A 27,475-nucleotide genomic window follows, 5' to 3' on the forward strand; every position below is an offset into this window, starting at 1 on the left:
TGCGAAGATGATATCCTGGGTCTCTGGACGGTACGAAGACGGTATCCCAGGTCTCCAGATGGTGCAAAGACAATATCCCAGGTCTCCGGACGATGCAAAGACAATATCCCGGGTCTCTGGATGGCGCAAAGACGATATGCCGGGTATCTAAACAGTGCGAAGATGTTATTCCAGGTCTCTGGATGGTGCGAAGATGTTATTACAGGTCTCCAGATGGTGCGAAGACCGTATCCCAGGTCTCCAGATGGTGCAAAGACAATATGTCGGGTCTCTGGATGGTGCGAAGATGATAGCCCAGGTCTCCGGGCAGCGTGAAGACAGTACCCTGGGTCTCCGAACGGTGCAAAGACGTTATCCCGGGTCTCCGGTCAGTGCAAAGACATTATCCCAGGTCTCCGGATGGTGCGAAGATGATATGCTGGATCTCTGGACAGTGTGAAGATGTTATCCTGGGTCTCCGGACAGTGCGAAGACGATGTCCTGGGTCTCCGGGCGGTGTGAAGATGATATGCCAGATTTTTGGGCGGTCCAAAGATGTTATCCTGGGTCTCCGGACAGTGCGAAGACAATGTCCCAGGTCTCCGGACAGTGCAAAGACAGTATCCCGGGTCTCCGGGTGGTGTGAAGACGATATGCCCAGTCTCCGGATGGTGCGAAGACAATATCCTGGATCTTTGGATGGTGTGAAGATGATATGCCGGGTTTCTGGATGCTGTGGAGACGTTATCCTGGGTCTCTGGGTGGTGTGAAGACGATATCCTGGATCTCTGGACAGTGCGAAGATGATATGCCGGGTCTCCAGACGGTGCGAAGATGGTATTCCAGGTCTCCAGATGGTGACAAGACAATATCCCAGGTCTCCAGATGGTGCGAAGACAGTATCCCGGGTCTCTGGATGGTGCAAAGATGTTATTCTGGGTCTCCGAACAGTGTGAAGACATTATCCCGGCTCTCCGGACAATGCAAAGACAATATCCCGGGTCCGCGGCACTGTCACGAGGGTGCTGCCGGTGCCGGGCTGGGGGTTTACCCTGACTCCCAGTCACACCGGAGCATCTTGGCAGCTGAAGACTGGGAGCTTTCTTCCAGCGCGAGGAGCCCGGGCAATAAAAGATTTCTCAGCAATTCGGCGGGGACTGCAAGGCAAACAGGCCCCGGGGTGAAAACAAACACGGCCATTCTGCCGGAGCGCTTGGCTCGGCCGAGCCGGCGTCGGCCGCCTGCCAGCGTCTCCCCCCGAAGGGCAGTTTCTTTTTTGGCAAAAGGGAAGCGTTAACTCCCCAAATCCACCTGGAAGCAGCTGCTGCCAGGCTGCCTGCCGTCGCCCCGCTCTTTTCCCCGTCCTGGGCCCCGGGGGGGAAAGCGGCTCGGCCAAGTCGCTTTGGGGCTGCTGCCAGATGGGAGGCTGGAGACGAGCAGGTTAATTAATTAATTCATCGTGCTGGGTGCTGCACCCGGGGAGGAATAACCCCCCGCAGCAGGAGAGGTTGGGGGTGACCTGCTGGAGAGCAGCTCGGTGGGGAGAGACCTGGGAGTGCTGGGGGCCGACGGGACGGCCATGAGGCAGCGATGGGCCCTGGTGGCCAAGAAGGCCAGTGGCATCCTGGGGGGCATGAAGAAGAGCGTGGCCGGCAGGTGGAGGGAGGTCATCCTCCCCCTCTGCTCTGCCCTGGGGAGGCCGCAGCTGGAGTTGTGGGTCCAGTTCTGGGCTCCCCGGGTCAAGAGGGACAGGGAACTGCTGGAGAGGGGACAGCAAAGGGCTACCGAGATGCTGAGGGGACGGGAACGTCTCTCTGCTGAAGAAAGGCCGAGGGATTTGGGGCTTTTTGTCTGGAAAAAAGACGGCTGAGGGGGGATCTTAAAGGGTGGGTGTCAGGAGGATGGGGCCAGGCTCTTCTCAGTGGTGCCCGGGGACAGGACAAGGGGTAACAGGCACAAACGTGAGCATGGGAAGTTCCACCTAAACACGAGGAGGAACTTCTTGACTCTGCGGGTGGCAGAGCCCTGGCACAGGCTGCCCAGGGAGGTGGGGGAGTCTCCGTCTGTGGAGCCATCCCAAACCCGCCCGGACGCGTTCCTGTGCCGCCTGCTCTGGGTGACCCTGCTCTGGAGGGGGTTGGAGGAGATGATCTCCAGAGGGCCCTTCCAACCCCTACCATCCTGTGATTCCATGATTCTGTGCTTCTGTAATCCCTTGGGGACATCCGGAGTGGCATCCATGCCTGCTGGCATTGCACCAAAGCACATCACTGGTTCCACTTTGCAATGGGGAGATGTCTCTCTGTGTCTGCGCTCCGCTCCAGATGGCCAAATTTTCTTCTTCTTACTGCTATTATTAATTTATTTTTTGATCTCTTCCAGAATATGCCGAGTTTTTGCACTGCAAATCCAAAAAGTTCACGGATTTCGACGAGGTGCGGCAGGAGATCGAAGCGGAAACCGACAGGGTGACGGGAACCAACAAAGGCATCTCTCCCGTCCCCATCAACCTCCGCGTCTACTCGCCGCACGGTGAGTGAGCTCCTTCTCCGCCCCCGCCTTAAACCAGCGGCGAGGAAGAAAAGCTGGCCTTTGCAGACGCAGCGGCTGCGGGGTTTAGCCCAACCTGCATCCTAAGAGCAAATTCCGGCTGCTCCCTGCGTCCGGCTGATCTTACACTGGTCGGCGGGGGCTGCCTGGGCCACCCCCTGCGCAAATACAGCAGCGACTCTTCCTTCGGAGGGGATTTTAAGGCTTGTGGAGGGGATTGTAGGGCTTTCGGAGGGGATTTTAAAGCTTGCGGAGGGTCAGCAGATCTGAAAATACCCAGCTGCGAGACCGACAGCTCCCGCCGCCAGGCCTTGATCCCGAACGCGGGTGCTCTCTGTCCTTCCAGTGTTGAACCTGACTCTGATCGACCTGCCGGGGATCACCAAAGTGCCGGTGGGGGACCAACCGCAGGACATCGAGTACCAGATCAAAGACATGATCCTGCAGTTCATCAGCAGGGAGAGCAGCTTGATCCTGGCCGTCACGCCGGCCAACATGGACCTGGCCAACTCAGACGCGCTCAAGATGGCAAAAGAAGTCGATCCTCAAGGTAAGACGGGACGGTTCCTCCTGCCCGTGCCGCACGTATGGAGGGATAAAGCCTTCAGCGGCCATCGCAGCAGAGTCTCAGCCATCAGTTCCCCAACTTTGGTACCAGACGGGGCTTCTCATCCCTCCCCGCCTCTCGCAGAGGACTCTCCGTCCTCTGATGGCTGAGGAAGGGCCATCGGTTCCACCTCTCGCTGGCGGGTCCGTGTTTGCTTTGGGTGCACGCTCCCGTGCCTCCTTGGATGCGTTTGGTGAAGTGAGATTGACCCGATTGCTCATTTGTGAGCTTAATCGGTCGCTCGTTTGTGTGGCTGCTTCAGGCTTGCGGACGATTGGAGTCATCACCAAGCTGGACCTCATGGATGAAGGCACGGATGCCAGGGATGTGCTGGAGAACAAGCTGCTTCCTTTACGAAGAGGTATAATGAGCCGCCAAGGCTTTGCGTCACCCCGTATCCTCCTTTCCCCAACCTCTGTCTCTCGCGGGGACAGAGCGACGGTTCCAAACGCCTGGAAAGGCGGCTCCTGTGCCCTCTGGTGCCTTCGGGGGGCAGGTGCTGCCCCCGTCTCCGGGAGAAGGGGCTGCGGGTGGCGATGCGGAGCCGCAGGGCCCTGCTCGGGTGCCTTTCAGCTGGTTCCATCCATAGCAAGAGCCCCCGCGTCCTCTTGCAGGCTACATCGGCGTGGTGAACCGAAGCCAGAAGGACATCGACGGGAAGAAGGACATCAGGGCAGCGCTGGCAGCCGAACGCAAGTTCTTCCTTTCTCACCCGGCTTACCGGCACATGGCCGACCGCATGGGCACCCCGCACCTGCAGAAAGTCCTAAACCAGGTAGGTTTGATCCCTCCCCGAGGGTTTCGCGGCACTGCTCTTCATCTCTGGTGGAAAAAAGGATGGTTCCTGCGGTTGTCCGGGGTGCGGAGGAGGGTGTCTCAGTGTCTCCATTCTTCTGCAGCAACTGACCAACCACATTCGGGAGACGCTGCCTTCGCTGCGCAGCAAACTTCAGAGTCAGCTGCTCTCCCTGGAGAAGGAGGTTGAGGAATACAAGAACTTCCGCCCCGATGACCCCACGCGAAAAACCAAAGCTTTGTTACAGTAGGTTTCATAGAATCGTGGGATGGTTTGGGTGGGAAGGGACCTTAAAGGCCACCCAGTGCCACCCCCTGCCCTGGGCAGGGCCACCTCCCACCAGCCCAGGTTGCCCAAAGCCCCGGCCAACCTGGCCTTGAACCCCTCCAGGGATGGGGCAGCCACAGCTTCTCTGGGCAACCTGCGCCAGGGGCCCATCACCCTCCCAGCCATGAATTTCTTCTAATATCTAACCAAAATCTCCCCTTTTTCAGCTGAAAACCCTTCCCCCTCGTCCCACGGCTCCCCTCCCTGATCCAGAGTCCCTCCCCAGCTTTCCCGGAGCCCCTTTAGGGACTGGAAGGGGCTCCAAGGTCTCCCTGGAGCCTTCTCTTCTCCAGGCTGAACCCCCCCAGCTCAGCCTGGCCCCACAGCAGAGGGGCTCCAGCCCTCCCAGCATCTCCGGGGCCTCCTCCAGCCCCGCTTCCACGGCTCTGCATCCTTCCCATGGCCCCAGAGCCGGAGGCAGCACCGCAGGGGGGTCTCAACAGATCGGAGGGGCAGAATCCCCACCCTCAAGGCGATTTTTGGGGTTTCTCTTGCTCAGTGCTGCCTTCCCAGGGCCTCACCTGGCAGAGCATCTCCCCTCCCAGCCAGGAATCCTGCTGGCACAGGAATAAACTCCCTCCGTTCCTCCCACGAGGCTCATTTATCTCAGCCGGTGCCTTCCTCCGAGCAAGAGCCCGGAATAGCCCCGGCGTCGGGAGGGAGCGGTGGCTGCCGAAGGGCTCTGCCAACTCCCGACGCTGCTAAGCTGGCATCTGGGAGAGATTCCGTGTCCTCCGGCGCTCGGCTGGCAGGAGGAGGAGGAGGAAAGCCTCTCCCAGAAATGCCCGCTCAGCGTCTCTGCGGGCGAGAATTGGCGTCTGGCGCTTGCCGATCTCTGCGTGCCGGGGCTGCCGGGCCCGGAGCGAACAGTTCGGGCTGGGGATGGGAAAGGATGCCACGCATCCGACCTTGGCCTATCCACTTGTTGTTTAGACTGTGGGAAAAAGGGAGATTTTTCTTTCCGCGACTCCAGCGGAGGGAATTTGGGGAGCTTTTACGCCGCCCTCACCAGCGGAAGCGCCCCGGTGGGGTGGCGCCAGGTGTCTGTCCGTCCGTCCGTTGTACCGTACCGGCGTCCGTTTAATCCCGCCTGCTTCCCCACAGGATGGTCCAGCAGTTCGGCGTGGACTTTGAGAAGCGAATCGAAGGTTCGGGAGACCAGGTGGATACGCTGGAGCTCTCCGGGGGCGCCAGAATCAACCGCATTTTCCACGAGAGGTTTCCCTTTGAGCTGGTGAAGGTAAAACCGGCCACGGGGGAATGTGTGTGCCGGGAAGGGAAAGACGGATGGGGGACACGTGTGATGGGGAGGGAATGCTGGCCGGGGACACGTGTGACGGGAAGGGAAAGACAGACAGGGGGACACGTGTGACAGGAAGGGAAGGCTGGATGGGGGACATGTGTGACGGGAAGGGAAAGACGGATGGGGGACATGTGTGACGAGGAGGGAAAGTGGGATGGGGGACACGTGTGATGGGAAGGGAAAGACAGACGGGGGGACGCATGTGACAGGAAGGGAAAGGCATTGGGGGGGACATGTGTGATGGAAAGGGAGAGACAGATGGGGGGACACATATGACGGGAAGGGAAAGCCGGCCAGGGGACATGTGTGACGGGAAGGGAAAGACATATGGGGTCACGTCTGACAGGGAGGGAACGACAGACAGGGGGACATGTGTGACGGGAAGGGAAAGACGGATGGGGGACACGTGTGACGGGAAGGGAAAGACGGATGGGAGACGTGTGTGATGAGGAGGGAAAGCCATTGGGGGGACACGTGTGATGGGAAGGGAGAGACAGATGGGGGGACACGTGTGACGGGGAGCGAAAGACGGACGGGGGACCCGTGTGACGGGAAGGGAAAGATGGATGGGAGACGCGTGCGATGGGAAGGGAAAGCCATTGCGGGGACACGTGTGACGGGATGGGAAGGACGGATGGGGGACACGTGCGATGGGATGGGAAGGACGGACGGGGGACACGTGTGCCAGGGAGGGAAAGACGGACGGGGGACACGTGTGCCAGGCAAACCCCGTTCCTGCAGCACCTGATTGGGACGAGCTGATCTCCCTTTTGCCCGGCTCAACCCCGGCAGTCCCTCGGCACCTTTCCCTTCCCGGCACCGGGAGGTGTTTGCAGAAGGAGGGGACATTTTATTCGCCTCGGTGGCGTGTTTGGGTACGCGCAGGGGGGCTGTTAGTCCTGGGTGGCGATGCCCGACCTCTGGCTTTTAAGCCCTGGGCTTGCCAGGAGGAAGTTGCCGAGGCGGGGAGCAGGATATCGAGCCCAGGGCCCCAGGGCGCTGGCAAGATCTCAAGACTGGAGATAAATAAAAATCGGAGAGAGAGCGACCCAGTCTGGCCAGGACGGAGAGCAACCTCTGAACCTGGGAAATGTCTCGTGGGCCGGGGACGACGCGGGATTCAGGCCGAAGTTGCTTGCCGTAAAAAAAAAAAAAAAAAAAAAAAAAAAAAAAGAAAGAAACAAAAAAAACAAAAAGCCCTCCTAACTGTGGATTTTTTTCTGTTTTTCCTCCTCCTTCAGATGGAGTTTGATGAGAAGGACTTGAGGCGAGAAATCAGCTACGCCATTAAAAACATCCACGGCGTGAGGCAAGTAGGGGAGCGACGTGGCGGCGGCTCCGGCTCTCCGTAGGGCAGCCGAGTAACGCCTGGTGCGCGTGTGCGGTCGGAGCTTTCGGCCGAGGGAGAGGTGATACTTGTCAGCTCATCGCCCCGCGGCTTGCGGAGACCGGAGTTTGCTGGAAACGGAGAATTCCTTGCCTTTTGGAGGGAATTTAAGCGGTAGCTCGGCCACCCCGCTGTGTCGCTCCGCGCAGTCGGGCTTGTCCCGCTCACCTCCCACCCTGGAAAAGCCGGAGGAGGTTCCACCGCAGGCGCTGAGCTGAAAAATCTCCCCTTTGTGCCTTCAATTCAGCCGCTAAAATAACCTTTCTCTTGCCTCTTAACGTTCCCTTACGCGGGGGAAGAAATGACCTTGAGAGAAAGGTAGGGAACGCGAGTTCAACCTTTTTGGCTAAAAAAAAAAAAAAAGGGATGCAGGTCCTGGCTGCCGGGGACGAGTCGCAGGGAAATTTGGGGACCCCAAAGAGGAACGGCGTTAACTCCAGATCCTCCTCTCGCTCTCCGTTGACCCCGGTGGGAAAAGAGAAACGTAGAGTTTCTTTTTTTTTTTTCTTTTTTTTCGCTTTTAATGCTCTCCCCGAGCACCGTTTCACCTGCTTGAAGGGGATCCCTTTTCCCTAAACACCGCCAAAAAGGTGAATTCCCATTTCCTGGCGGTGCTGATGGCACCCGGGCTCTCGCTCCCGTTTTTGGGGGGGAATAACACCCTCTCTGGAGGTTGCTGGAGGGGGACAGAAGGGTCCCGTCCCCTCGGAGAGGGGGCAGCCCCCCATGGAAGAGGGGGGGAAGAGCCGGGGTTGAGCGACGCCGACGATCCGGGAGCCGGCACTGGGGTGGGAATCGCTCTCTGGGACGCAGCCCGTGGCCTCCAAACCTGACCACCCCTTTTGTTTTGTTTTGTTTTGTTTTGTTTTTTTTTCTCTGCCATGTTTCTACCCGCCCCCCCCTGCCCCGCCACCGACCCCCCCCGAATGCGGATTCCTGTAGGACGGGGCTCTTCACCCCAGACTTGGCATTCGAGGCCATTGTGAAAAAGCAGGTGGTGAAGCTGAAAGAGCCTTGTCTGAAGTGTGTCGACCTCGTTATTCAGGAGTTAATCAATACAGTTAGACAGTGTACCAGTAAGGTATCGAACCGGCTTCCGTCCCCGCCGGGGCGGGGAAGCGGGAGCGATGCTCTAACCTGCCTGCCTCGCCTGGTTTCCCCTCCAAAAAAAAGGAGAAAAATCAGAAAATCCGGCCGCCGTTTACGCAAATTGGCGATTCTTTGCCGAGCTTTGGCTCCTGTCTCCCAACGCAGAACCTTCCCCGTTGCCTTCGGCCACGGGGGATCGCCCGGTCCTCGGGGCCGGGATGCTCACCCAGGATGTCTCCCCCCGGCTCTTCGGGGTGCTGTTGGCGTCCCCGAGCCATCCCCACGGGACAGAGCTGGGATTTTTGGGGACAAGACGCTCATTTTCCCGTGTCCGTCCCCCTCCCGGGGATGACGGGGCTCTTGCGGGGGCAGGTTAGGGGGGTGCTGCCCCCCACCCCCGGTAGGAGCCAGGCAGGCGGGCAGGGGCTGCTCCTGGACCCCGCTACCTCTCTTAGCACGTCTTTTTAATTTAAACTCCTGCTTCGCCGCACTCTGGGAATCCCGGGAAGCTGGAAACCAAAGCCAGGGACGGCAATTCCGGGAAAGAGCCTCTCAATCCCGCAATTCAGAAGCTGCTTGATAACGAGCCACGTTGGCCTTTCAAAACGTTCCCTGCCGCCTTCCCCTTAATTGGCTTTTTATTTCCCCCCGTGGAAGTTGTTAATTACCCTGAAGCCAGATAATGGGGCCGTTTCCGTATTTAATAACCAAATTTAATAACTCAGCGTGGCTCCTTTATTTATTAAACCCGGTTCTGGCAGCGCCGAAAACCCTTAAACCCAAAAGAGGGCAGGAAAACCAGCTCCTCCCTCACGTTATTGGGGGGGGGAAAAAATAATAAAAAAAATCAATAAATTTAGCTTACCTAGAGGCGAGAAGGTGAAAATTAACCCCCCAGGTTTGCTTCCCGGAGTGCTTTCGCGGAGCGGGCCGGTTTAAACGCCGAGCTGGTTCCGTCAACGTAGGGAGCGGCGGGGGTTTGCCGTCGGGTCGGGATTTCTCCTCCGCTCTTTTCTCTCCTTTCCAGCCGTGGTTTGACTGTGAATGTGGGTAACGCCGAGAAGCCGGCGCTTCCTGACGAAATTCCTTCCGTCTCGCACGCTCGGGGAGGCTGGAAAACCCCAAAATTGAGTTGAAATTGGGTGACTTTTTTTTTTTTTTTTTTTCCTAGAGCTGGGTGTGGGTGCCGCCGTCGGAGCATCGGCAGGGTTTTTCCTGCGCTCGGGCAGCGCTTCCTTCCCCTGCACCCGGAAGGGAGCACACCCACCCCCCCGCCATCCATAAAACAGCCCCCCCAAAGCCAAAATTTGGGAATGTGGGGGTCCGGGGTTGAACCTGCTCCCCGCCAGAGGGACCCGTCGTCACCCCAACAGCTCCCAAAGGGACCCCGAAGGAATTTCTCAGGCCGCCGCTTTTTCCTTTGCACGTTACTAACCCGGGGTTGAAAAAAAAAAAAACGAAAATTTCTCATTTTTCTTTTCTGTCTTTGTCGCTATTTTTTGGTTTTTTGTGTGTTTTGTTTTGTTTTTCTCATTTCCCCCCTCTCCTCGCGCCCCTGCTCGGTGTTTTCGCTCTCTTGCATGACGCAGGACGGGGCTCTTCACGCCCGACATGGCCTTCGAAGCCATAGTGAAAAAACAGATTGTAAAGCTCAAAGAACCCAGTTTGAAGTGTGTTGATCTGGTGGTCTCTGAGCTGGCCACCGTCATTAAAAAGTGTGCCGAAAAGGTAACGGCTCTTCAATTTCATCATCCCTTTTGTTGTCTTTTTTTTTTTTTTTTTTTTAACCTAATCCCAACACCTGGAATGTATTTGCTCCCAGGACCCGGCCGACCAAAGTGAGTTCGGACCCTGAGGTTTGTCACCCGTTTTGGGGGGACGCCGCGTCCTGCGGACGCCCGGCTGGAAAACGCCGGCGGGTATCCGTGCGGCATTAACTCGGCTTCGTGGCACGGGTCCTGCCGAGACGTATTGCCCAGGTGTTTGCTTGTGGTCCCTCCCGTAACAGCAGAGGCTAAAAACGCTCCTGGCGCTGCCGAGACCCCCCTCCTTTGCCTCGCTTAGCCGTAGCTCACGCTTTGTGCCGTAAAAACCCGGATCTGCTTCGCCGGGGCTCCCAGGGTAGGGAAAAAAAGGCAAAAAAAAACCCCTTCGAAGGGCTTCGAAGGCCCCCGGCGAGGGGATTCTGCTGATTTCTGTCGGATGTAGTGAAGAGAATCCAGTCTTGGCGCTTTTTTTCCCCACCCCTGAGCCCCAGTTGTGTCCTGCCGGCAGAACTGGGCCTCCGTCCCCTCTGTCCTCCGTCCCCTTCCTCGAGCCTTTCCCGGCGCTGGCTTTTCCGCGGTGGGCACCGGAGGCTGCCACGGTCCCGTCAGCAGCGGTTTTTTTTTTCCCTGGCCTTCTCCCTTTCTTTTCAGCTTGGTTCCTACCCCAGGTTACGGGAGGAGACGGAGAGGATCGTCACCACCCACATCAGGGAGCGGGAAGGCAAAACCAAGGACCAGGTGAGCCGGCGCCATCTCCGGGATTGGCCAAGAGAGCCGGGAGAAAAGCCCTTGGCCGTTCTCCACCCGCCACCTCCCACTCGTGATCCCGATCTCCCTCTCGTGGTGGCGGTGCCGTGGCTCCGGCGTCTCCTTCTTTGTCACCTGCGTCCCGTCCCCCCCCCACGACACCTCCCTGGGGCTCCGGGGCGGCTCGGAGGCGGCTGTGGGTGTCCCTAACGCGTAAAACCACCTTCCAGATTCTCCTCCTGATCGACATCGAGCTCTCTTACATCAACACAAACCACGAGGACTTCATTGGATTTGCCAAGTAAGTCGTTGACCGCCGGGATTGGTCCCCAAAATCTTTTATGAACGGCATTGGCGGTCCTGTCCCCAAGTTTGCAGAGGGGGCGTGCGGGGTTACGTTACCCTTCCAGGCCTCCCCGGCGTGAAAACGGGTGGAATTATCTCCCACCTCCCAATAGAATTCCTCAAACCGGTACCTTTTGCCACCCGAGTTCTCTGGGATTTGGGATAGGGGAGCTCCGCCTGCCGCCCGGCTGGCACGTTTGAGGGGATGGAGATCTGAGCTTGCCCCCGTGTTTCCTCTGCGTTTGGTAACGCCGCTCGTTAGGGCAGAGAGCGTGAAACGCTGGAGTCGGGTTTGTTCGGCCTCAGACAGACGAACTGCTCAGGGCCCCGCTCCGCTTAACGATGAATTAAGGTAATTAAGGCTCTTGCCGCCCTTCAGCAGGGATTCTCCGTGTCCCCTGGACGCACGGAGGGAAGGTGAAAGGACTCGTCCCGTCCCAGCGGAGCAGAGATGTCTCCCCGTCCTTTGAGCTCGTCCCTCCTCATCCTCTGCCCGGGCGAGGCTGGGACCGGGACCGGGACCGGGGCCGGAGGGGGGCTCTCCTCTCAGTCTCTCCTCCTTCCGCTCCGGCTTTCGGCCGGAGGATGGCGAACGTTTTCCATCGTCCCCGCCAGCCCCCAAGCCGGGCGATAACTCTTGGGAGGCTCTGCCCGCAGCCCCTCACCGTTCTCCTCCCCACCCGCCCCCAGCCCGCCCCACTCCTTCCTCTTTAAATTCACCCTCTTCCTCTTCTTTTCTTTTTTTCCCCCCCCCTTATTATTTTTTCGTGTCTCTTGCTTTTCGCCTTCGTTCGCCGTTCCTTCCTCTTCTCCTAACCTTCTCCTGTTTTCTCCCTTCCGAACCGTCATCTCCCTCTTTTCCTCCGGACTCCTCCGAAATCTCTCCCACTCCCCAGCTGTTACACAGAGCAGCACGTGGCGACAGGGTGGGTACCCGCTCGAAACGGCATGGCCCCCCGCGCTGCCTGCGCCCGCTCCCTCCTTCCCTCCCCTCCGCCCGCGGCCGACGCCGGAGGAGAGACGGGAGAAGCTTTGGATTTGCGCTTCGCGCTGGAGCTCCGAGCCCCCGGGGAGGGGAGAGCTTCCCGCTCCCATCCGGGATGCCACCTCGCCGGGGACGGCCGCCTCCGCTGTCCCCAGGGTTTAGGGAGGAACCGCGAGGGTCAGGGCAGGCAGAGATCCGTCGTGTGCGTGTGTGTGTGTCCCCCCCCCCGCCGCCCCGCCAAATTCCCAGCTCAGGGATGCCCTGGGGCGGAGGGACGGACGGTGGTGGCTGGAAAAGATCCCGTTTGTGCTTGTGAAGTGCTGCTCCTTGGGGCGTCCCGGCGTTATTCTAACTGTTTTCATGGATTTTGTTCCCGCTCCTCCCGACTAACGGTTCCGTCCCGCATCTCGCCCCTCGTCCCTTTGGTTGCTCAGGAGAGACAGGTAGCTTTCCCTCTGGTGCAGGTACGCTCTTTTCCCACCTCGGCGGGCGGGGAGGGGGAAAAAAACCAAAAAACCTAGGAGGCTGCAGGTCTTCCTGGAGGCGAGTCATTCTGGAGACGAGTCCTTCCGGTTCTCAGCCTGGCGGTGGTCGGGGCGCGTCGGCTCGCCTGGGTTCATGGACAGAAATCCCTTCGGAAGCGGCAACCGCTGGCTGATCTGCTTGGTGTTTCCTTTCCTTGCCCCTCTGGAATTTGGAAATGCCTGGAGATAAGGGCCGTAAGGAAGGAGATAAAGCTGTCGGGGGGTCGGAAAACCCCGGCCCCCCTCCCTCCGTCCTGCTATCCCCTCTTTGTTGGGTCCTGGCCCGAAAGTGGGAAGGTGCCGTGGCACGGTGCTCTCGGTTGAATTTTACATGACGGGCTTCCCCTTTCGGACTCGGCTCTTCCTTACGGCATTCCGGGTGGGAAGCGCCTGGTGGGCTCTGCGCGCTCGTCGCTGGGTTTCGCCTTCCCTGCCTAAAAACTGCTCTTTTTCTTCTTCCAGCGCCCAGCAAAGGAACACCCAGACCAACAAGAAAAGAGCCATCCCCAATCAGGTACGGCCGCCGCCTCCCCGCTCCTCCCTCCCGGCGGCCATCGGAGCGGCCCGGAGCTGCGCTTCATGGCCCTCAAACCGGGATTCGAGTTGATCCACCGGCTCCTTCCCTGGGGAATATTTCACACCGGGGTTGGAGAAGGGAAAGACGGAGCTCTGGCTCATGGAACGGGAGCGTTTGCTCCGTGGGAGCTCGTCTAAAAGGAATAATTGATCCCCAGCTCCTTCCTTGGGAATATTTCACACCAGGGTTGGATAAGGGAAAGACGGAGCTCTGGCTCATGGAACGGGAGCGTTTGCTCCGCGGGAGCTTGTCTAAAAGCAAGATTTAATTGATCCAATGGCTCCTTCCTTGGGGATGTTTCACATGGGGGTTGGAGAAGGGAAAGACGGAGCTCTGGTTGATGGAGCAGGAGCCGGGATGAGCCGGAGGAGCCCCGTGCTGTGACGCAGGGCAGGATCCGGCCCAGCTCGCCCCATCCTGCCCCGGTGGGTTCTTTGGGGTGGGGGGCGGCGGGGACAGGGACCCAGAGGAGCGCGGGGATGTGGCCGGCGGCCGTGACCGCCTCTGATCCGGCTCGTCCCGCAGCCTCCCGCTCCCCGGAGAGGCTTCACTGCCCGGCGTGCGCGGCGGAGAGCGGGACTGGAAGTGCCCCCCCCCTTACCCCCCCTTGCATGGCGTTAGGTCTCGCAGTACCTAACGCAGACGTTGCCTCTCGTTTGGAAAGAATGTAATGAAATATTAACACTGTAAAATTTATAATTAATAGCATGTAACTGTTTTTCTTTTGCTGTTTTTCTGCTTTTTCCTACCGTTTTTGTGCTTCCTGCTCTCTTCTCCCTTCCATCACTTCTGTTTCTCTTCCCTCTTCTGTCTCCTTGTCCTGCTTTTTTGTTGTGTTTTGGTTTTTTGTTTTTTTTTTTGGTTTTTTGTTTTTTTTTCTTTTCCCCCCCCCTCCCCCCTTTTTAATTTTGCGCACCTAAAGGGTGAGATACTGGTAAGTACCCACATAGTGTGATAGCGCTGGGAGACGACACCCAGCCGTGGACGCGGCCCTGCCGGAAAGAGCTTTCCAACCCTAAAAACGCCGCCTCCCGCTCCCCAGAACTGAGTACGCTGACGGCGGAGGGAGGACAGGGATTCCCTGTCTCGAGGTGGAAATTCCCTTTTATCCCCTTCGGTCCCCGCACCCAGGCTCTTCCCACAGCCGGGAAAAAACGGGATCGGGGCTGATCCCTGCCCGCGCCGCCACCGCCAGATTGGCAGCGCTGCCCGTGCTCGCTGGGAAGAGCTGTAGGGAGAGCTGGATACTGGGATTCAGGGTGCGAGCACTGGTTTTGCCGGCCCTTGGGAAGCAAAAAGCTGAAAAAATCTTTGGGTTTTAGCCCAGAGCTGCCCGCTGCCGGGGCGGGAGGCGGTTCCCCCGGAGCGAGGAAGAAGCTGGGGACCCTCCGCCCGTTTTTTGGGCGCGCGGGGCAGGCAGGAGCTGCCTTATCTCCCCCGCGCTGCCTTTTTTCGGCGTTTGGAGTTGGATCCCGACCTTTCTGCCGATGGATTTACTGATGCCGGCCCTCTCCTTCCGAGGTGCCTTGGCTCCCAGATGGCGGAGGCAAACTTTGGGCGGCCGTCGGCCGCTTCAATCCCCCAAAAGAGAGGTTTTTTCCAGACGTACTCACTTCTGGGGAGGCGGAGGGCGGCGTTGCCTCCCAGTAAAAGAGAATTTCCCACTCTGGGGTGGGTGGTGGTGGTGGGGGGGGCATGTCCTGGCTCCGCTGCTCCGTGCTCGGAGCCGAGCATCGCAGCCGAGAAAATGGAAGTGTCCAAGAGGGAAGCAGATCTCCAAACCCAGACTTTTTGGGATTTACAGCCAGGGGGCGGCCTCGGCACCCAAATGTCTCCCCCCCCCTCCCAAAAAAAAAATCATCTGGCTCCTGCAGCTGGTGGGTGAAGCCGGAAGGTTGGAGTTGGCGCCGGGTGAAGCTCCCCGGAGTCAAACCCCCCTCGTCAGCCTCGCCGCCCGGCCGCGGCTGGGGCGCTGGATGCTTCCTTATCTCCAAAAAAAAAAAAACCAAAAAAAAACCGGATTTTTGAGCACCCGCTTTTCCCAGGGAGGTTTGTACCTTGTGCTCCGTGAAACCCCGCCATTCACCAACCGCATCCGCAGCTCCCATGATCCGGGAGGGCCCTGTGCCCGTCCCCCGCTCTCTTCCAGCTCTTCTCTTCGGACACTTCCATTCTCTGTCGGCACCGATCAGACGTGGCTGCAAAAAACCAAAAGAACCTCCCCCCCAACAAAAGGGGCCCGTCCCGTGCCTCCCCCACCATGGTTTCTGCGCAGGGCCGCGCTCCCAGGGCTGGTTGTGCGGACGTGGTCGTGCCGGGCGAGGGGAAGGTGGAGATCTGGCGATGAAGGCTTCAAGGCGCCGGCCCGGCGTGGGGCTGCTCCCGATCCAGAGCCGGGCAGAGCCGCGCAGCTCCTCCGAGGGGACGCCTGCCCGGCTCACGGGCCCTAAAACCGTCCCCGCTCTCACCGCTGTCGGTCGGTCTTAAAGGAACTTTGCTTCTGGGCTCTCCTGGGGCTCAGCCTTCCTCTCTCCTCCTCCTCCTCCTCCTTTTCCTCCTTCTCTTCCTCCCTTTCCTTTTCCTCCTCCTCCTCCTCCTTCTCTTCCTCCTCCTTCACCTCCTCCTCCTCCTTCTCTTCCTCCTTTTCCCTTTCCTCCTGCTTTTCCTTCTTTTTTTCTTCCTCCTCCTTTTCCTCCTCTTCCTTTTTCTCCTTCTCTTCCCCCTTTTCCTTTTCCTCCTCTTCCTTTTCCTCCTCTTCCTCCTCCTCCTTCTCTTCCTCCTTTTCCTCCTCCTCCTTCTCTTCCCCCTTTTCCTTTTCCTCCTCCTCCTTTTCTTCCTCCTTTTCTTCCTCCTTCCTCCTTTTCTTCCTCCGTTTCTTCCTCCGTTTCTTCCTCCTTTTCTTCCTCCTTTTCTTCCTCCTTTTCTTCCTCCTTTTCTTCCTCCTTTTCTTCCTCCTTTTTTTATCCTCCTTTTCCTCCTCCTTTTCTTCCTCCTCCTTCTCTTCCTCCTTTTCGTCCTTATTCTCCTCCTTCTCTTCCTCCTTTTCCTCCTCCTCTTCCTCCTTCACTTCTTCCTTTTCCTCCTCCTCTTCCTCCTTCACTTCTTCCTTCTCTTCCTTCTCCTCCTTCTCCTCCCCCCTCACCTCCCCCCTCTCTTCCTCCTCCTCTCTCTCCTCCTCCTCCTCCTCCCTCTCCACCTGCCTTTGGGGACAGAGGTGTCCTGGGTCCCACCTCAAGTCCCCCCCCTCCACCCTTTAACCAAACGCACCAAATCCTGGCTTTTCTCTAACGCTCCCTCGGCACTTCCCGGCCCCTCTCTCCATCCCTGTGCCTAAAGGCGAATTCCCTGTTCCTTATAATCCCCTCCGAAGCTCTCCCAGCGCCTCCAGCCCCACTCCAAGGACTCGTTTGACTCCTGAACCTTTTCCCTCTGCCTTTTCCCCGGCCCCATCCTCTGGGCCTCTCCATCTCCCCCCTCCTGCCTCCGTTCCTTTAAAACCAGACTCGCTTCAAATTCCGAGACGGTTTTATTTGTAAAAATGGGAATCGGGGTGGGGGTGGGTTTTTTTCAAACGTGCCAGAGGTGAAATCTTCAATCCGACAAACCTCTGCCCTCTCGATTTCGGGGCTCCTTCCTTCCCCTCGCCAGAAAAATCTGTTATGAGTTAAGTTTTTAGCTCTAGCTGCCTGTGCCCGCCGGCGCCCCGCGCTTTCTCTGTGCCTAACCCCGTGGCTTTTGTCGTGGCTTTTAGGTGGGCGCCCACCCGAGCAGCCCGAAAACCCTCCGCAAGGCCGTCGCCGGCTGCGTTTTCCCCGGCGTCGGGGTGGGTTGGAGCCGGGGCCGGGGGGGGGCGCCGCTGGGAGCCGGCTGCTGGAGGAGCCACGACAAACTCCGCGTCGCGCTCGTGTCTAACCCCTCTCTGCCTAACGCAAGGGTCCTTCGTCCTCCCCTCCCCTCCATGCTTTTGGACTGATGCCAATCAAACCCGCCCCCCCCCCCCACCCCCCCCCCACCCCGAAAACGCATTTCCCACCCCCACCCCCCCCAGCTGCCCCATTACTAACCCGTGTGGTGGTAACTAACCCCCCGTCAAGCGCTGGGGTAGAAACGCCGTGGGGTCGCGGGGCAGCGGTTTTGCCGGGATGCTCGGCACGAGGGCGTCCCGTGACGCGGGATACCCACGGGAGGATGCGTGCGGAATGGCGGGGGTCAGGGGGGGGAATGTTTTTTCACGTGCTGGGCTCTCCCTGAATACATCGGGGCGCTCGTTGGGCGGTTTTCAGCTCTAGAAGCGGTCGGTGTCGCTGTTGGCGAGGCGGCTCCTGCCCCGCCGGGGTCCGACACCCTCCGGACAGGGTGACACGGCAGAGAGCCGCCGGGTTTGGGGACCCTCCCGTTTCCCGTTTTTTACCCGGGAACGGGTCGCTGGCAGGCAGATTCGGCTCCTGGAAAAAGTGGGGTGGTCCTGCCGTGCCCGGAGTAAAACCGCGGCGGGGGTTGATGGGGAGGAGAAATCCCGCTCCCCTCCAGCCCCGGGACTCGCGCCTGGGTCTAAAGGCTTGAGCCGCGGCCACCTTCCTCCCCCTCCAATAGCTCCCAGAAGGATGGAGGAACCCCGCCGGGCAGAGCCTAAGTTTCCCTGCCTTGGAAACGCTCCGAAAACTCCCAGCCCGTCCCCCGAGATGGTGGAATTCCATCTCGGGGGGGGATGCCGGCGACAGGAGCGTGTTCCCTAGTCCTAATCCAGCCCCGGATTATCCCCCCTCGAGGCTCGATTCCAGCTTCCAGCATGTCTCCGCTGCCTGGCTGCGAGCCGTTTGTGATAATTCCGGGGGGGTTTTCCAGCAGGCACCGGTGTCCCGGTGGGGATCGGCCATGCCGGAGTTGTTCCTCGAGGGGTTTTTTTGTCCCGGGGAAGCCGCTGCGGGCACAGGGACGCTCCGTGGGTTCCCCTCCAGCTCTGACGGTGGCCCAGTTGTGGCACGTTGGCTACCGGGACCTGCTACGGCATGGGGCAAGCTTCCCGTCCCCCAGCGGTGGGAGAGAGCCCCCGGCAAAAGTGTGTTTGATGGAGATAACGGTCGGTCGTCAGTTCCTCGGGTGGATTTAGGACAGGGAAACGCTGCCCGCTGCTCCGGACGCGCCGGAAAACCTTACGCTTCTCGCAACGTCGGGCTTTGGCAATGGCGCTTCAGCCCGGCTGCCGCTCCCGCTCGCACGCGAGGACCTTCCGTGGGGATGGCGCGACCCGTGGGGAGGATGCTTTGGGGCAGGATGGGGGGGAGTGGATTTTGGGGGAGAAACGCGGGTTTCCTCGGTCGTAGCGAGGCCGAGGGCGGGCGCGGAGGCGGACCCCGAGCAGCACGGGGATGGGGAGAGCCGCTCCGGCAGCGGCCGGACTGGGTAAGTCGGTGGTTGCTGCTGGGATCGCGCCCCAGAGGACGGGGCTGGCTCAGTCTCCGCGGATTTTCCTTGCGGCCAACGCTGTGGCGGCTTTGGAACGGCCGGGACAGAGGCCAAGCTCTGGTTTTTTATGGCGCTGCTGGCGCCGCCAACCTTCGGGACGGACCGATGCCAGCCCCCGCCCCCCCCGCCCTGCGCGGGACACCCCGAAACAGCCCCCGGGGCAGCTCCGGTCCTCTCTTAAACCCGGGACACACACGAAATCCCTGGCTCATCCCATCGGAGCTCCGGAGCTCTTGCTTCCCATCACTTTTCCTGGCCGGGCTGCCGGGGGGCGAGGAGAAGCCGGGTCGGGATGTGCCCCGTGCCGCGAGCGTGGCCGGCGGGCTCGCTGCTTTTCCCACCCGGCTTCGGGAGCTAGGAGAGCTCCGGACACCCCCCCTCCGCGTGCTGGTGGCTTCCCTTGGAGTTGGGGCTCTCGAAATCTGCCTGGTCGGGGGTTTTCCGCTGAGAGCAGGGCTGTCCGTGCCGGGGTTAGGCGGGCTTCGGAGCTGGGAAGCGCTTCCCCTCGCTCTCCGCCTGGGGAATTCTCCCGCAGGAGCCTGTAACCTCTTCTTCCTTCTTCCCCCTTCCGCTCGCCGTCGGCTTCTCCGTCTCCAGGTGATCCGCAGGGGCTGGCTGACCATCAACAACATCAGCATCATGAAGGGAGGCTCCAAGGAATACTGGTTCGTGCTGACGGCCGAGTCGTTGTCCTGGTACAAGGACGAGGAGGTACGTGCCGGCGGGGGGGAAGGATGCGGGGGGTTTTTTTTTGGGGGGGGGGGGGGAGCGGGTGAGAAGATGCTCGGGATGAGAATTAGTGCCCGGGATTAATTAACGGGTAGCGCAGGAGCCTGGGGGCTCCTCTGGAGGGTGCCCTGCGGTCACCGCGCCATCCCGGCCAGCAAATTCCGTGTCTCCAGACGCTCCCCCCGCGAAGCCCTCGGGATTGTGTAAACACAGATAAAGCGGGAGATGGCGGGAAGCGGAGGGAGATCCCCCGGGATCCAGACGCCCTCTGCCCTCCCTCTTTGGCGAGGGTTTGCTTTGTCTCCCGTCGCTCTTGTCCCAAGACCTCCGGGAAGGTGGAGGTGTCCCAGGAAGGTGTCCCAGCTCTTCCCAGATGGGAGATGGGAGATGGAGATGGAGATGGGAAATGGGAGATGGAGATGGGAGATGGGAAATGGAGATGGAAGATGGAGATGGGAGATGGGAAATGGAGATGAAGATGGGAGGCGGAGATGGGAGATGGGAAATGGAGATGGGAGATGGAGGTGGGAGATGGGAAATGGGGATGGGAAGTGGGAAATGGGAGGTGGGAGATGGAGGTGGGAGATGGGAAATGGGGATGGGAAGTGGGAAATGGAGATGGGAGATGGAGATGCGAAATGGAAATGGGAGATGGGTGGGAGATGGAGGTGGGAAATGGGAGATGAGAGATGAGAGGTGGGGAATGGAGAGGGAGATGGAGATGGGAAATGGGAGATGGAAGATGGAGATGAGAGATGAGAGATGGGAGATGGGAAATGGGAGATGGAGATGACAGATGGGAAATGGAGATGGAAGATGGAGATGAGAGATGGGAAATGGGAGATGGGAGATGATGAGGGATGGAAGATGGGAGATGATGGGGGTTGGGAGATGGAAAATGGGAGATGATGAGGGTTGGGAGATGGGAAATGGGAGATGGAGATGGGAAATGGGAGGTGGAGATGGGAAATGGGAAGTGGAGATGGACATGGAAGATGGAGATGGAAGATGGAGATGGAAGATGGAGATGAGAGATGGGAAAGGGGAGATGGGAGATGATGGGAGATGGAGATGATGGGAGATGGGAGATGATGGGAGAAGGAGATGATGGGAGAAGGAGATGATGGGAGAGGGAGATGATGGGAGATGGAGATGATGGGAGATGGAGATGATGGGAGATGGGAGATGATGGGAGAAGGAGTTGATGGGAGAGGGAGATGATGGGAGAGGGAGATGATGGGAGATGGAGATGATGGAGATGGGAGATGATGGGAGAAGGAGATGATGGGAGAAGGAGATGATGGGAGATGGGAGATGATGGGAGAAGGAGATGATGGGAGAAGGAGATGATGGGAGAGGGAGATGATGGGAGATGGAGATGATGGGAGATGGGAGATGATGGGAGATGGAGATGATGGGAGATGGGAGATGACGGGAGATGATGGGAGATGACAGGAGATGGAGATGATGGGAGATGGGAGATGATGGGAGATGGGATGTCGGGGCCAGGCAAGGCTGGCAGAGGCACCTCGGGTGCCCGGAGCCCGAGCAGCCCCGCAGGAGGTGGGTGTACGTGTGGGGGGGTCATTGCTGGCTGTCCCGCGCCCCTGGGTGCCCGTCTCCCCCCATCCCCCCTCCATTGCCCCCCGCCCCAAGTGTGGGGAGCCCAGGGCACGGGGCGGGAACCCCATTCCCTCCTCTCCCGGGATTTCCAAGAGCCGGGACCCCACAGGTCCCCTCTTGTCCCCCCCCCCCGGGGGGTGTGGGATGGGGCCGCTGCCGCCCTGGGACATCTCTGGATCTGGAAGTGGCGTTTCACCGCTGAAACCCAAAGCCATTCCTTTGGCCCCCCGATGCTCCGGGGACCGGGATGGCGACGGGTCCGATGGCTCCTGACGGCTCCCGGTCCGAGCCAGGGGGGGCCGGAGCCAGCTGCTCCTCCTCCTCCTCACCCGCCCCCCCCCTTCCAGATTTCACATTTTCCACCATTTCCGCCCCCGCGCTCCGAAAATCCCACCTCGCCTTTCCCCCTTACGTCACCGGCCAGATGCCGGGTGGGTTTTTTTTTTTTTGGGGGGGGGGACGACGACACGGGACGGACGGATGGATGGGGGGGAAACTGGTTTGCGGGGGGGGGTGTTTTTGGGGGGGGACATGAGGGGGTTCAGGGCGGCCGCCGCCTCGCCGGAGCCCAGCAGAAAAAGGAGACGTGAACACAAATTTTTATTTTCCGGGGACGCGGGGGACGAAACCCTTTTTTCTCCTTCCTTCGTGAAGGTGAAGTTCTTTCCCGATCCCCCCCCCGGCCCTACCACATCCCCCCTCCCCAACCCCCAGCCCCCCCCAACCCCAGACCCCCCTTTTTAAATCGACCTCCTAAAATTTCAAGGAAAGACGTTGAGCGGATAAACCTCCCCCCCGGCGTGGTTTTTCCACCCCCCCCCGGTGTGTTTTTCCACACACCCCCCCCCCCCCACCTCCCAGGACCCCGGTTTCCTGCGCAGAGGCCTCTTAAAGGGGTGTGGGGGGGCACGTCTTGGCCCCTCTCCGGTGGGTTAATGAGAACCATCCGCTCCCCCCCGCCCCCGGGGGGATGAATGGGGGCTCTGTCTTCCGCGAGCCCCGCTCTCCCTGCCACCACCACCCCCCCGCCCCCCAAAAAAAAAAAAAAAAAAACCCAAAAAAAACCCCCCCACCATTAAAAAACTTGCCGGGCTCCCGCCGGCGAGACTTCAAAAAAAAAGAAAAGAAGGCAGAAAACCCCTCGGAAAAAAGAAAAACACCAACCGCCAAAGGGAGCGCCAAAGGTGACGGAATCCGTGTGTGTGTCCCCCCCCCCCCCCCCAAAAAAAAAACCCCAAACACCCCCTTACCTGGCGGCTGCCGGGCGCTGCTTGGCCAAACCCGATCTAACCAATGTGCAGACTACTGTACAGCGCCGAACCCTCCTGAACAGGTAGTCTGAACACTGGGCAGGCTGGGCTGGAGTCTCCGCGGGAAGCCGGGGCACTTGTGGGGGGGGGGGGTCATTCCTATTAATTATCCCCCCCCCCCCCCCCCGCCTCCCACATTGGGTTTGGTTTTGTTTTTTTTTTTTTTAAAAAAAAAAAAAAAAAGGAGGAGAGAAGCCCGCCGGGGCGCAAGGCGACCGCTTTGTCTCCCCTTCTGACGTGGCGGTACGAAAAAAAAACAAAAAAAAACAAAAAAAACCAAAAAAAAAACCAAAAAAAAGTTCCTCGCCGCCGAATCCGGGCTGGAGGAAAAAAGGGGGAAGAAAGAAAGAAAGAAAGAAAGAAAGAAAGAAAGAAAAAAAAAAAAAATTGTGGGTTTTTTGGGTTTTTTTTTCCAGATTTTTTTTTTGGCAGGAAATCGTGAGGAGGAGTGTGGGGCGGGGGGGGGGGGAAGGCTTTGGGTTCGCGGCCTCGCTGCGAAAACGTCACTTTTTTTTTTTTCTTTTTTTTTTTTTTTTTTTCCTTTGCGGCAGGGGGGGGGCCGGGGGTGGCCCACGCGCGCGCCGGCGTCCGGAGACAAAAGTTGGGGCCGGGAGTTGGGTTTAAATGATTCCAGATGTGGCGGCTCGGCGGCCGCTCGGCTCCTTCCATCCGTTTCCCCTTCTTTAAGGGGGGGACACACAAAATTCCTGGGAACCCCACGGAGACGATGGGGGTGGGCTCCGATGGAGACGGCTCCATCCCTTCCCGAGGGACGGCGGCGTCCCCCGGGGCTGCCCCCGGCCACTGGGAAGGACCAAAATCCCTTTTTCCGCCGTTTTTTTTTCGGCGCTGTCGGATTCTCCTTGGTTTTCCGGGGAAATCGGAGCAGCACCCAAAGGAATTCACGGTCCAGAGTCGGGGGGAAGCTCCGGGGGGGAGACAGACATTGAACCGTCCCCGTTAAATCTCTCGGTTTCCATCATGGGAGCACGTGCCGTTGGCCAAAAAGTGGGGTTTGGTGGCCCTTTGGCCAAAAAGCAGGTTTTGGTGGCCCCTTTTTTGGTGCCAAGTTGAGGAAATGGGTGCCCTTTGTGGGGGGAGTCTCCGGGGGGGGGGACACATTGATCTGTCCCCGTTAAATCTCTCGGGTTTTGTCATGGAAGCGCATGCCGTTGGCCAAAAAGCGGGTTTTGGTGGCCCTTTGGCCAAGAAGCAGGTTTTGGTGGCCCTTTTTTGGGGCAAGGTGGAAGAAATGGGTGCCTTTCTGTGGGGGGAGGCTCCGGGGGGGGGGACATGTTGATCCGTCCCCATTAAATCTCTCAGTTTCCGTCACGGAAGCGCGCGCGCGCCATTGGCCAAAAAGCGGGTTTTGGTGGCCCTTTGGCCAAAAAGCAGGTTTTGGTGGCCCCTTTTTTGGTGCCAAGTTGAGGAAATGGGTGCCCTTCGTGGGGGGAGTCTCCGGGGGGGGGACACATTGATCCATCCCCATTAAATCTCTTGGGTTTTGTCATGGAAGCGCATGCCGTTGGCCAAAAAGCGGGTTTTGGTGGCCCTTTGGCCAAAAAGCGGGTTTTGGTGGCCCTTTGGCCAAAAAGCGGGTTTTGGTGGCCCTTTGGCCAAAAAGCAGGTTTTGGTGGCCCCTTTTTTGGTGCCAAGTTGAGGAAATGGGTGCCCTTCGTGGGGGGAGTCTCCGGGGGGGGGGACACATTGATCTGTCCCCGTTAAATCTCTCGGGTTTTGTCATGGAAGCGCATGCCGTTGGCCAAAAAGCGGGTTTTGGTGGCCCTTTGGCCAAGAAGCAGGTTTTGGTGGCCCTTTTTTGGTGCAAGGTGGAAGAAATGGGTGCCTTTCTGTGGGGGAGGCTCCGGGGGGGGGACATGTTGATCCGTCCCCATTAAATCTCTCAGTTTCCGTCACGGAAGCGCGCGCGCCATTGGCCAAAAAGCGGGTTTTGGTGGCCCTTTGGCCAAAAAGCAGGTTTTGGTGGCCCCTTTTTTGGTGCCAAGTTGAGGAAATGGGTGCCCTTCGTGGGGGGAGGCTCCGGGGGGGGGACACATTGATCTGTCCCCGTTAAATCTCTCGGTTTCCATCATGGGAGCACGCGCCATTGGCCAGAAAGTGGGGTTTGGTGGCCCTTTGGCCAAAAAGCAGGTTTTGGTGGCCCCTTTTTTGGTGCCAAGTTGAGGAAATGGGTGCCCTTCGTGGGGGGAGTCTCCGGGGGGGGGACACATTGATCCGTCCCCATTAAATCTCTCGGGTTTTGCCATGGAAGCGCATGCCGTTGGCCAAAAAGCGGGTTTTGGTGGCCCTTTTTTCGTGGAGGTGGAAGAATTGGGTGGCCCAGCCGTGGGGGGAGCTCCGACCCCCGCTGCCGTTCTCGGGATTGGGGTTGCGTTCCGGCTCGGGATGGTTAATTAGCTAATTAGCCGTTTTCGCCCCCCCCCCCCCCCCCGCCCCCTTCGCAGGAGAAGGAGAAGAAATACATGTTGCCTTTGGATAATTTGAAAATCCGGGACGTGGAGAAGGGATTTATGTCCAACAAACACGTCTTCGCCATCTTCAACACGGAGCAAAGGTAAGGCGGGGGCGGGAGCAGCGGGGACCCCCCCCCCCCCCAAAAATCCCTTCGCCAGGCTCGGATTGCCCCCAAACACGCTCCGTGGTGGTCGGGCCAACGCTTTCCCCTTCCTTTGGCCATCGTTAGCCCAAACGCTGGCCATGGATGCGGTTCCCCCCGGCCGGTGGGTGCCGTGCATCCGTGATCTCGGCAGAGGGAGGATTTCTCCGGAGGAAGCAGCGCCTCGCCGATATTTATATGGAATTCCGAGGGATTTCGGGCTTCCTCATGTTGTGGGCTAGCTGTCCCGTCCTCCTGGTGGTCCTCACCCCCCGGCTCCGCTCCTTCTCCCCCACCAGGAACGTCTACAAGGATCTGCGTCAGATCGAGCTGGCCTGCGATTCCCAAGAAGACGTGGACAGCTGGAAAGCCTCCTTCCTCCGAGCGGGAGTTTATCCGGAGAAAGACCAAGTAAACACGTCCCTCTGACTTGCCCGAGCCCCCCACGGAGCCGGCCGGCCCCAGGGGCCACGAGCCCAGCCCGGGACGAGCCTTCGGTCTCGGGAACTCTTGGTTTTGGGGTCCGATGTGGGGCTCAGTGGGTTCTCGGATATCCCGGAAAAACGCCACGGTATCGCGAAAGACGACGGAATTTTCTAATGCGGCACTCCTTTCGTGGGATCGGTGGGATCTGGCCCTTCCGGGCTACGAACTAAACGCTTGTTTTCCCAAAAAAAAGAAAAAAGAGGTGGAATGAGCGCGGAGCGGAGCCGGGGGGTGGGGGGGGTCGCTTTCCGGGTGCGTAACTTTGCGCCTTCGCCTTTTCCCGCGCAGACGGAGAGCGAGGAGGGCGCCCAGGAGAACACCTTCTCCATGGACCCCCAGCTGGAACGCCAGGTGGAAACCATCCGCAACCTCGTCGACTCCTACGTCGGCATCATCAACAAATCCATCCGGGACCTCATGCCAAAGACCATCATGCACCTCATGATAAATAACGTGAGCGGCCGCGCTGGGCGACGGCGATTTTGGGGGGTGGGGGCGGGCGGGCGGGGGGAAGAAGACGTTCCCCAACCCGGTGGGAATCGGAGGGGGCTGCGTCGGGGCCGGGGCCGGAACGATGGGATCGGAGGAACTTTCCGTTCCTCGTTTTTATGGCTTTGTGCTCGAGGAGACGCTCGGACGGGGATGTCGGGGCTGCGCGGGAGAGGCGTCCCCATGAGCCCTGCGCCTCCGTCTCCTCCCTCTCCTCCTGCACCCACCCCGTTGGCATTTTGGGGCTAATTTTTCGCTTTTCCTTTCCTTTCAGACCAAGGATTTCATCCACTCGGAGCTCCTGGCCTACCTGTACTCCTCGGCCGACCAGAGCAGCCTGATGGAGGAGTCGGCGGACCAGGCGCAACGCCGGGACGACATGCTCCGCATGTACCACGCTCTCAAAGAAGCCTTGAACATCATCGGGGACATCAGCACCAGCACCGTCTCCACCCCCGTCCCCCCCCCCGTGGACGACACCTGGCTTCAGACCAGCAGCGGCCACAGGTACCTTCGACCGGAGACAGGAATCACGGGATGGTAGGGGTTGGAAGGGCCCTCTGGAGATCATCTCCTCCAACCCCCTCCAGAGCAGGGTCACCCAGAGCAGGCGGCACAGGAACGCGTCCGGGCGGGTTTGGGATGGCTCCACAGACGGAGACTCCCCCACCTCTCTGGGCAGCCTGTGCCAGGGCTCTGCCACCCGCAGAGTCAAGAAGTTCCTCCTGTTTAGGTGGAACTTCCCATGCTCACGTTTGTGCCCGTTACCCCTTGTCCTGTCCCCGGGCACCACTGAGAAGAGCCTGGCCCCATCCTCCTCACACCCACCCTTTAAGATCCCCCCTCAGCCGTCTTTTTTCCAGACAAAAAGCCCCAAATCCCTCGGCCTTTCTTCAGCAGAGAGACGTTCCCGTCCCCTCAGCATCTCGGTAGCCCTTTGCTGTCCCCTCTCCAGCAGTTCCCTGTCCCTCTTGACCCGGGGAGCCCAGAACTGGACCCACAACTCCAGCTGCGGCCTCCCCAGGGCAGAGCAGAGGGGGAGGATGACCTCCCTCCACCTGCCGGCCACGCTCTTCTTCATGCCCCCCAGGATGCCACTGGCCTTCTTGGCCACCAGGGCCCATCGCTGCCTCATGGCCGTCCCGTCGGCCCCCAGCACTCCCAGGTCTCTCCCCACCGAGCTGCTCTCCAGCAGGTCACCCCCAACCTGTCCTGCTGCGGGGGGTTATTCCTCCCCGGGTGCAGCACCCTGCGCTTGCCCCTCTTGAATTCCATAAGGTTCCTCTTTGCCCAACTCTCCAGCCTGGCCAGGTCTCTCTGGATGGCGGCACGGCCTTCCGGGGTGTCGGCCACCCCCCCAGCTTTGTGTCACCTCTAAACCTGCCGAGGGGACGCTCTGTCCCTTCATCCAGGCCATTGATGACGACATTGAAGAGGACTGGGCCCAGCACTGACCCCTGGGGAACACCACTCGCACCGACGCCCAACTCGACTCTGTGCCCCTAATCCCCACCCTCTGAGGGCCTTTCAACCGGTTTTCCCTCCCCCCCGCTGTCCGTTCATCCACCCCACACTCCCTCCGCTTCCCCCGGGAGGACGCTGTGGGAACCCGCGGGATAACGTGGATTCGGGGTTGTTTGGGGTTTTTTTTTTCCCCTTCCCTAAAGGTGGGTTGTTTTTTGTTTTGTTTTGTTTTGTTTTTCTCTCCTCCGCAGCCCCCCGCCGCAGCGCAGACCCCCCTCCATCGTCCTGCCGCCGGGACGGCCGCCGGCC

At 59.4% G+C, this 27,475-nt stretch overlaps 1 protein-coding gene across 5 annotated transcripts in view; it reads left to right on the forward strand.

The window, feature by feature from the left end:
* Positions 1-25,470, forward strand: part of DNM2 (dynamin 2) — a 36,257-nt gene extending 10,787 nt beyond the window's left edge. Inside the window, exons 3-18 of one of the 5 annotated variants that reach the window (XM_054183525.1) lie at positions 2,362-2,511; positions 2,876-3,079; positions 3,399-3,497; positions 3,751-3,911; positions 4,036-4,178; positions 5,364-5,499; positions 6,804-6,871; positions 7,892-8,030; positions 10,456-10,542; positions 10,782-10,852; positions 11,793-11,822; positions 12,868-12,919; positions 13,905-13,916; positions 19,046-19,159; positions 24,576-24,685; positions 25,027-25,470. In XM_054183525.1, the coding sequence (XP_054039500.1) occupies positions 2,362-2,511; positions 2,876-3,079; positions 3,399-3,497; positions 3,751-3,911; positions 4,036-4,178; positions 5,364-5,499; positions 6,804-6,871; positions 7,892-8,030; positions 10,456-10,542; positions 10,782-10,852; positions 11,793-11,822; positions 12,868-12,919; positions 13,905-13,916; positions 19,046-19,159; positions 24,576-24,685; positions 25,027-25,156 (1,706 nt within the window). In that variant the 3' untranslated portion in view covers positions 25,157-25,470. The other 4 variants (XM_054183529.1, XM_054183526.1, XM_054183527.1 and 1 more) reach the window with 4 other exon arrangements.
* Positions 25,471-27,475: the final 2,005 nt, after the last annotated feature.

This window comes from Rissa tridactyla, chromosome 25 (assembly GCF_028500815.1).
Source record: "Rissa tridactyla isolate bRisTri1 chromosome 25, bRisTri1.patW.cur.20221130, whole genome shotgun sequence".
Lineage (NCBI taxonomy): Eukaryota > Metazoa > Chordata > Aves > Charadriiformes > Laridae > Rissa > Rissa tridactyla.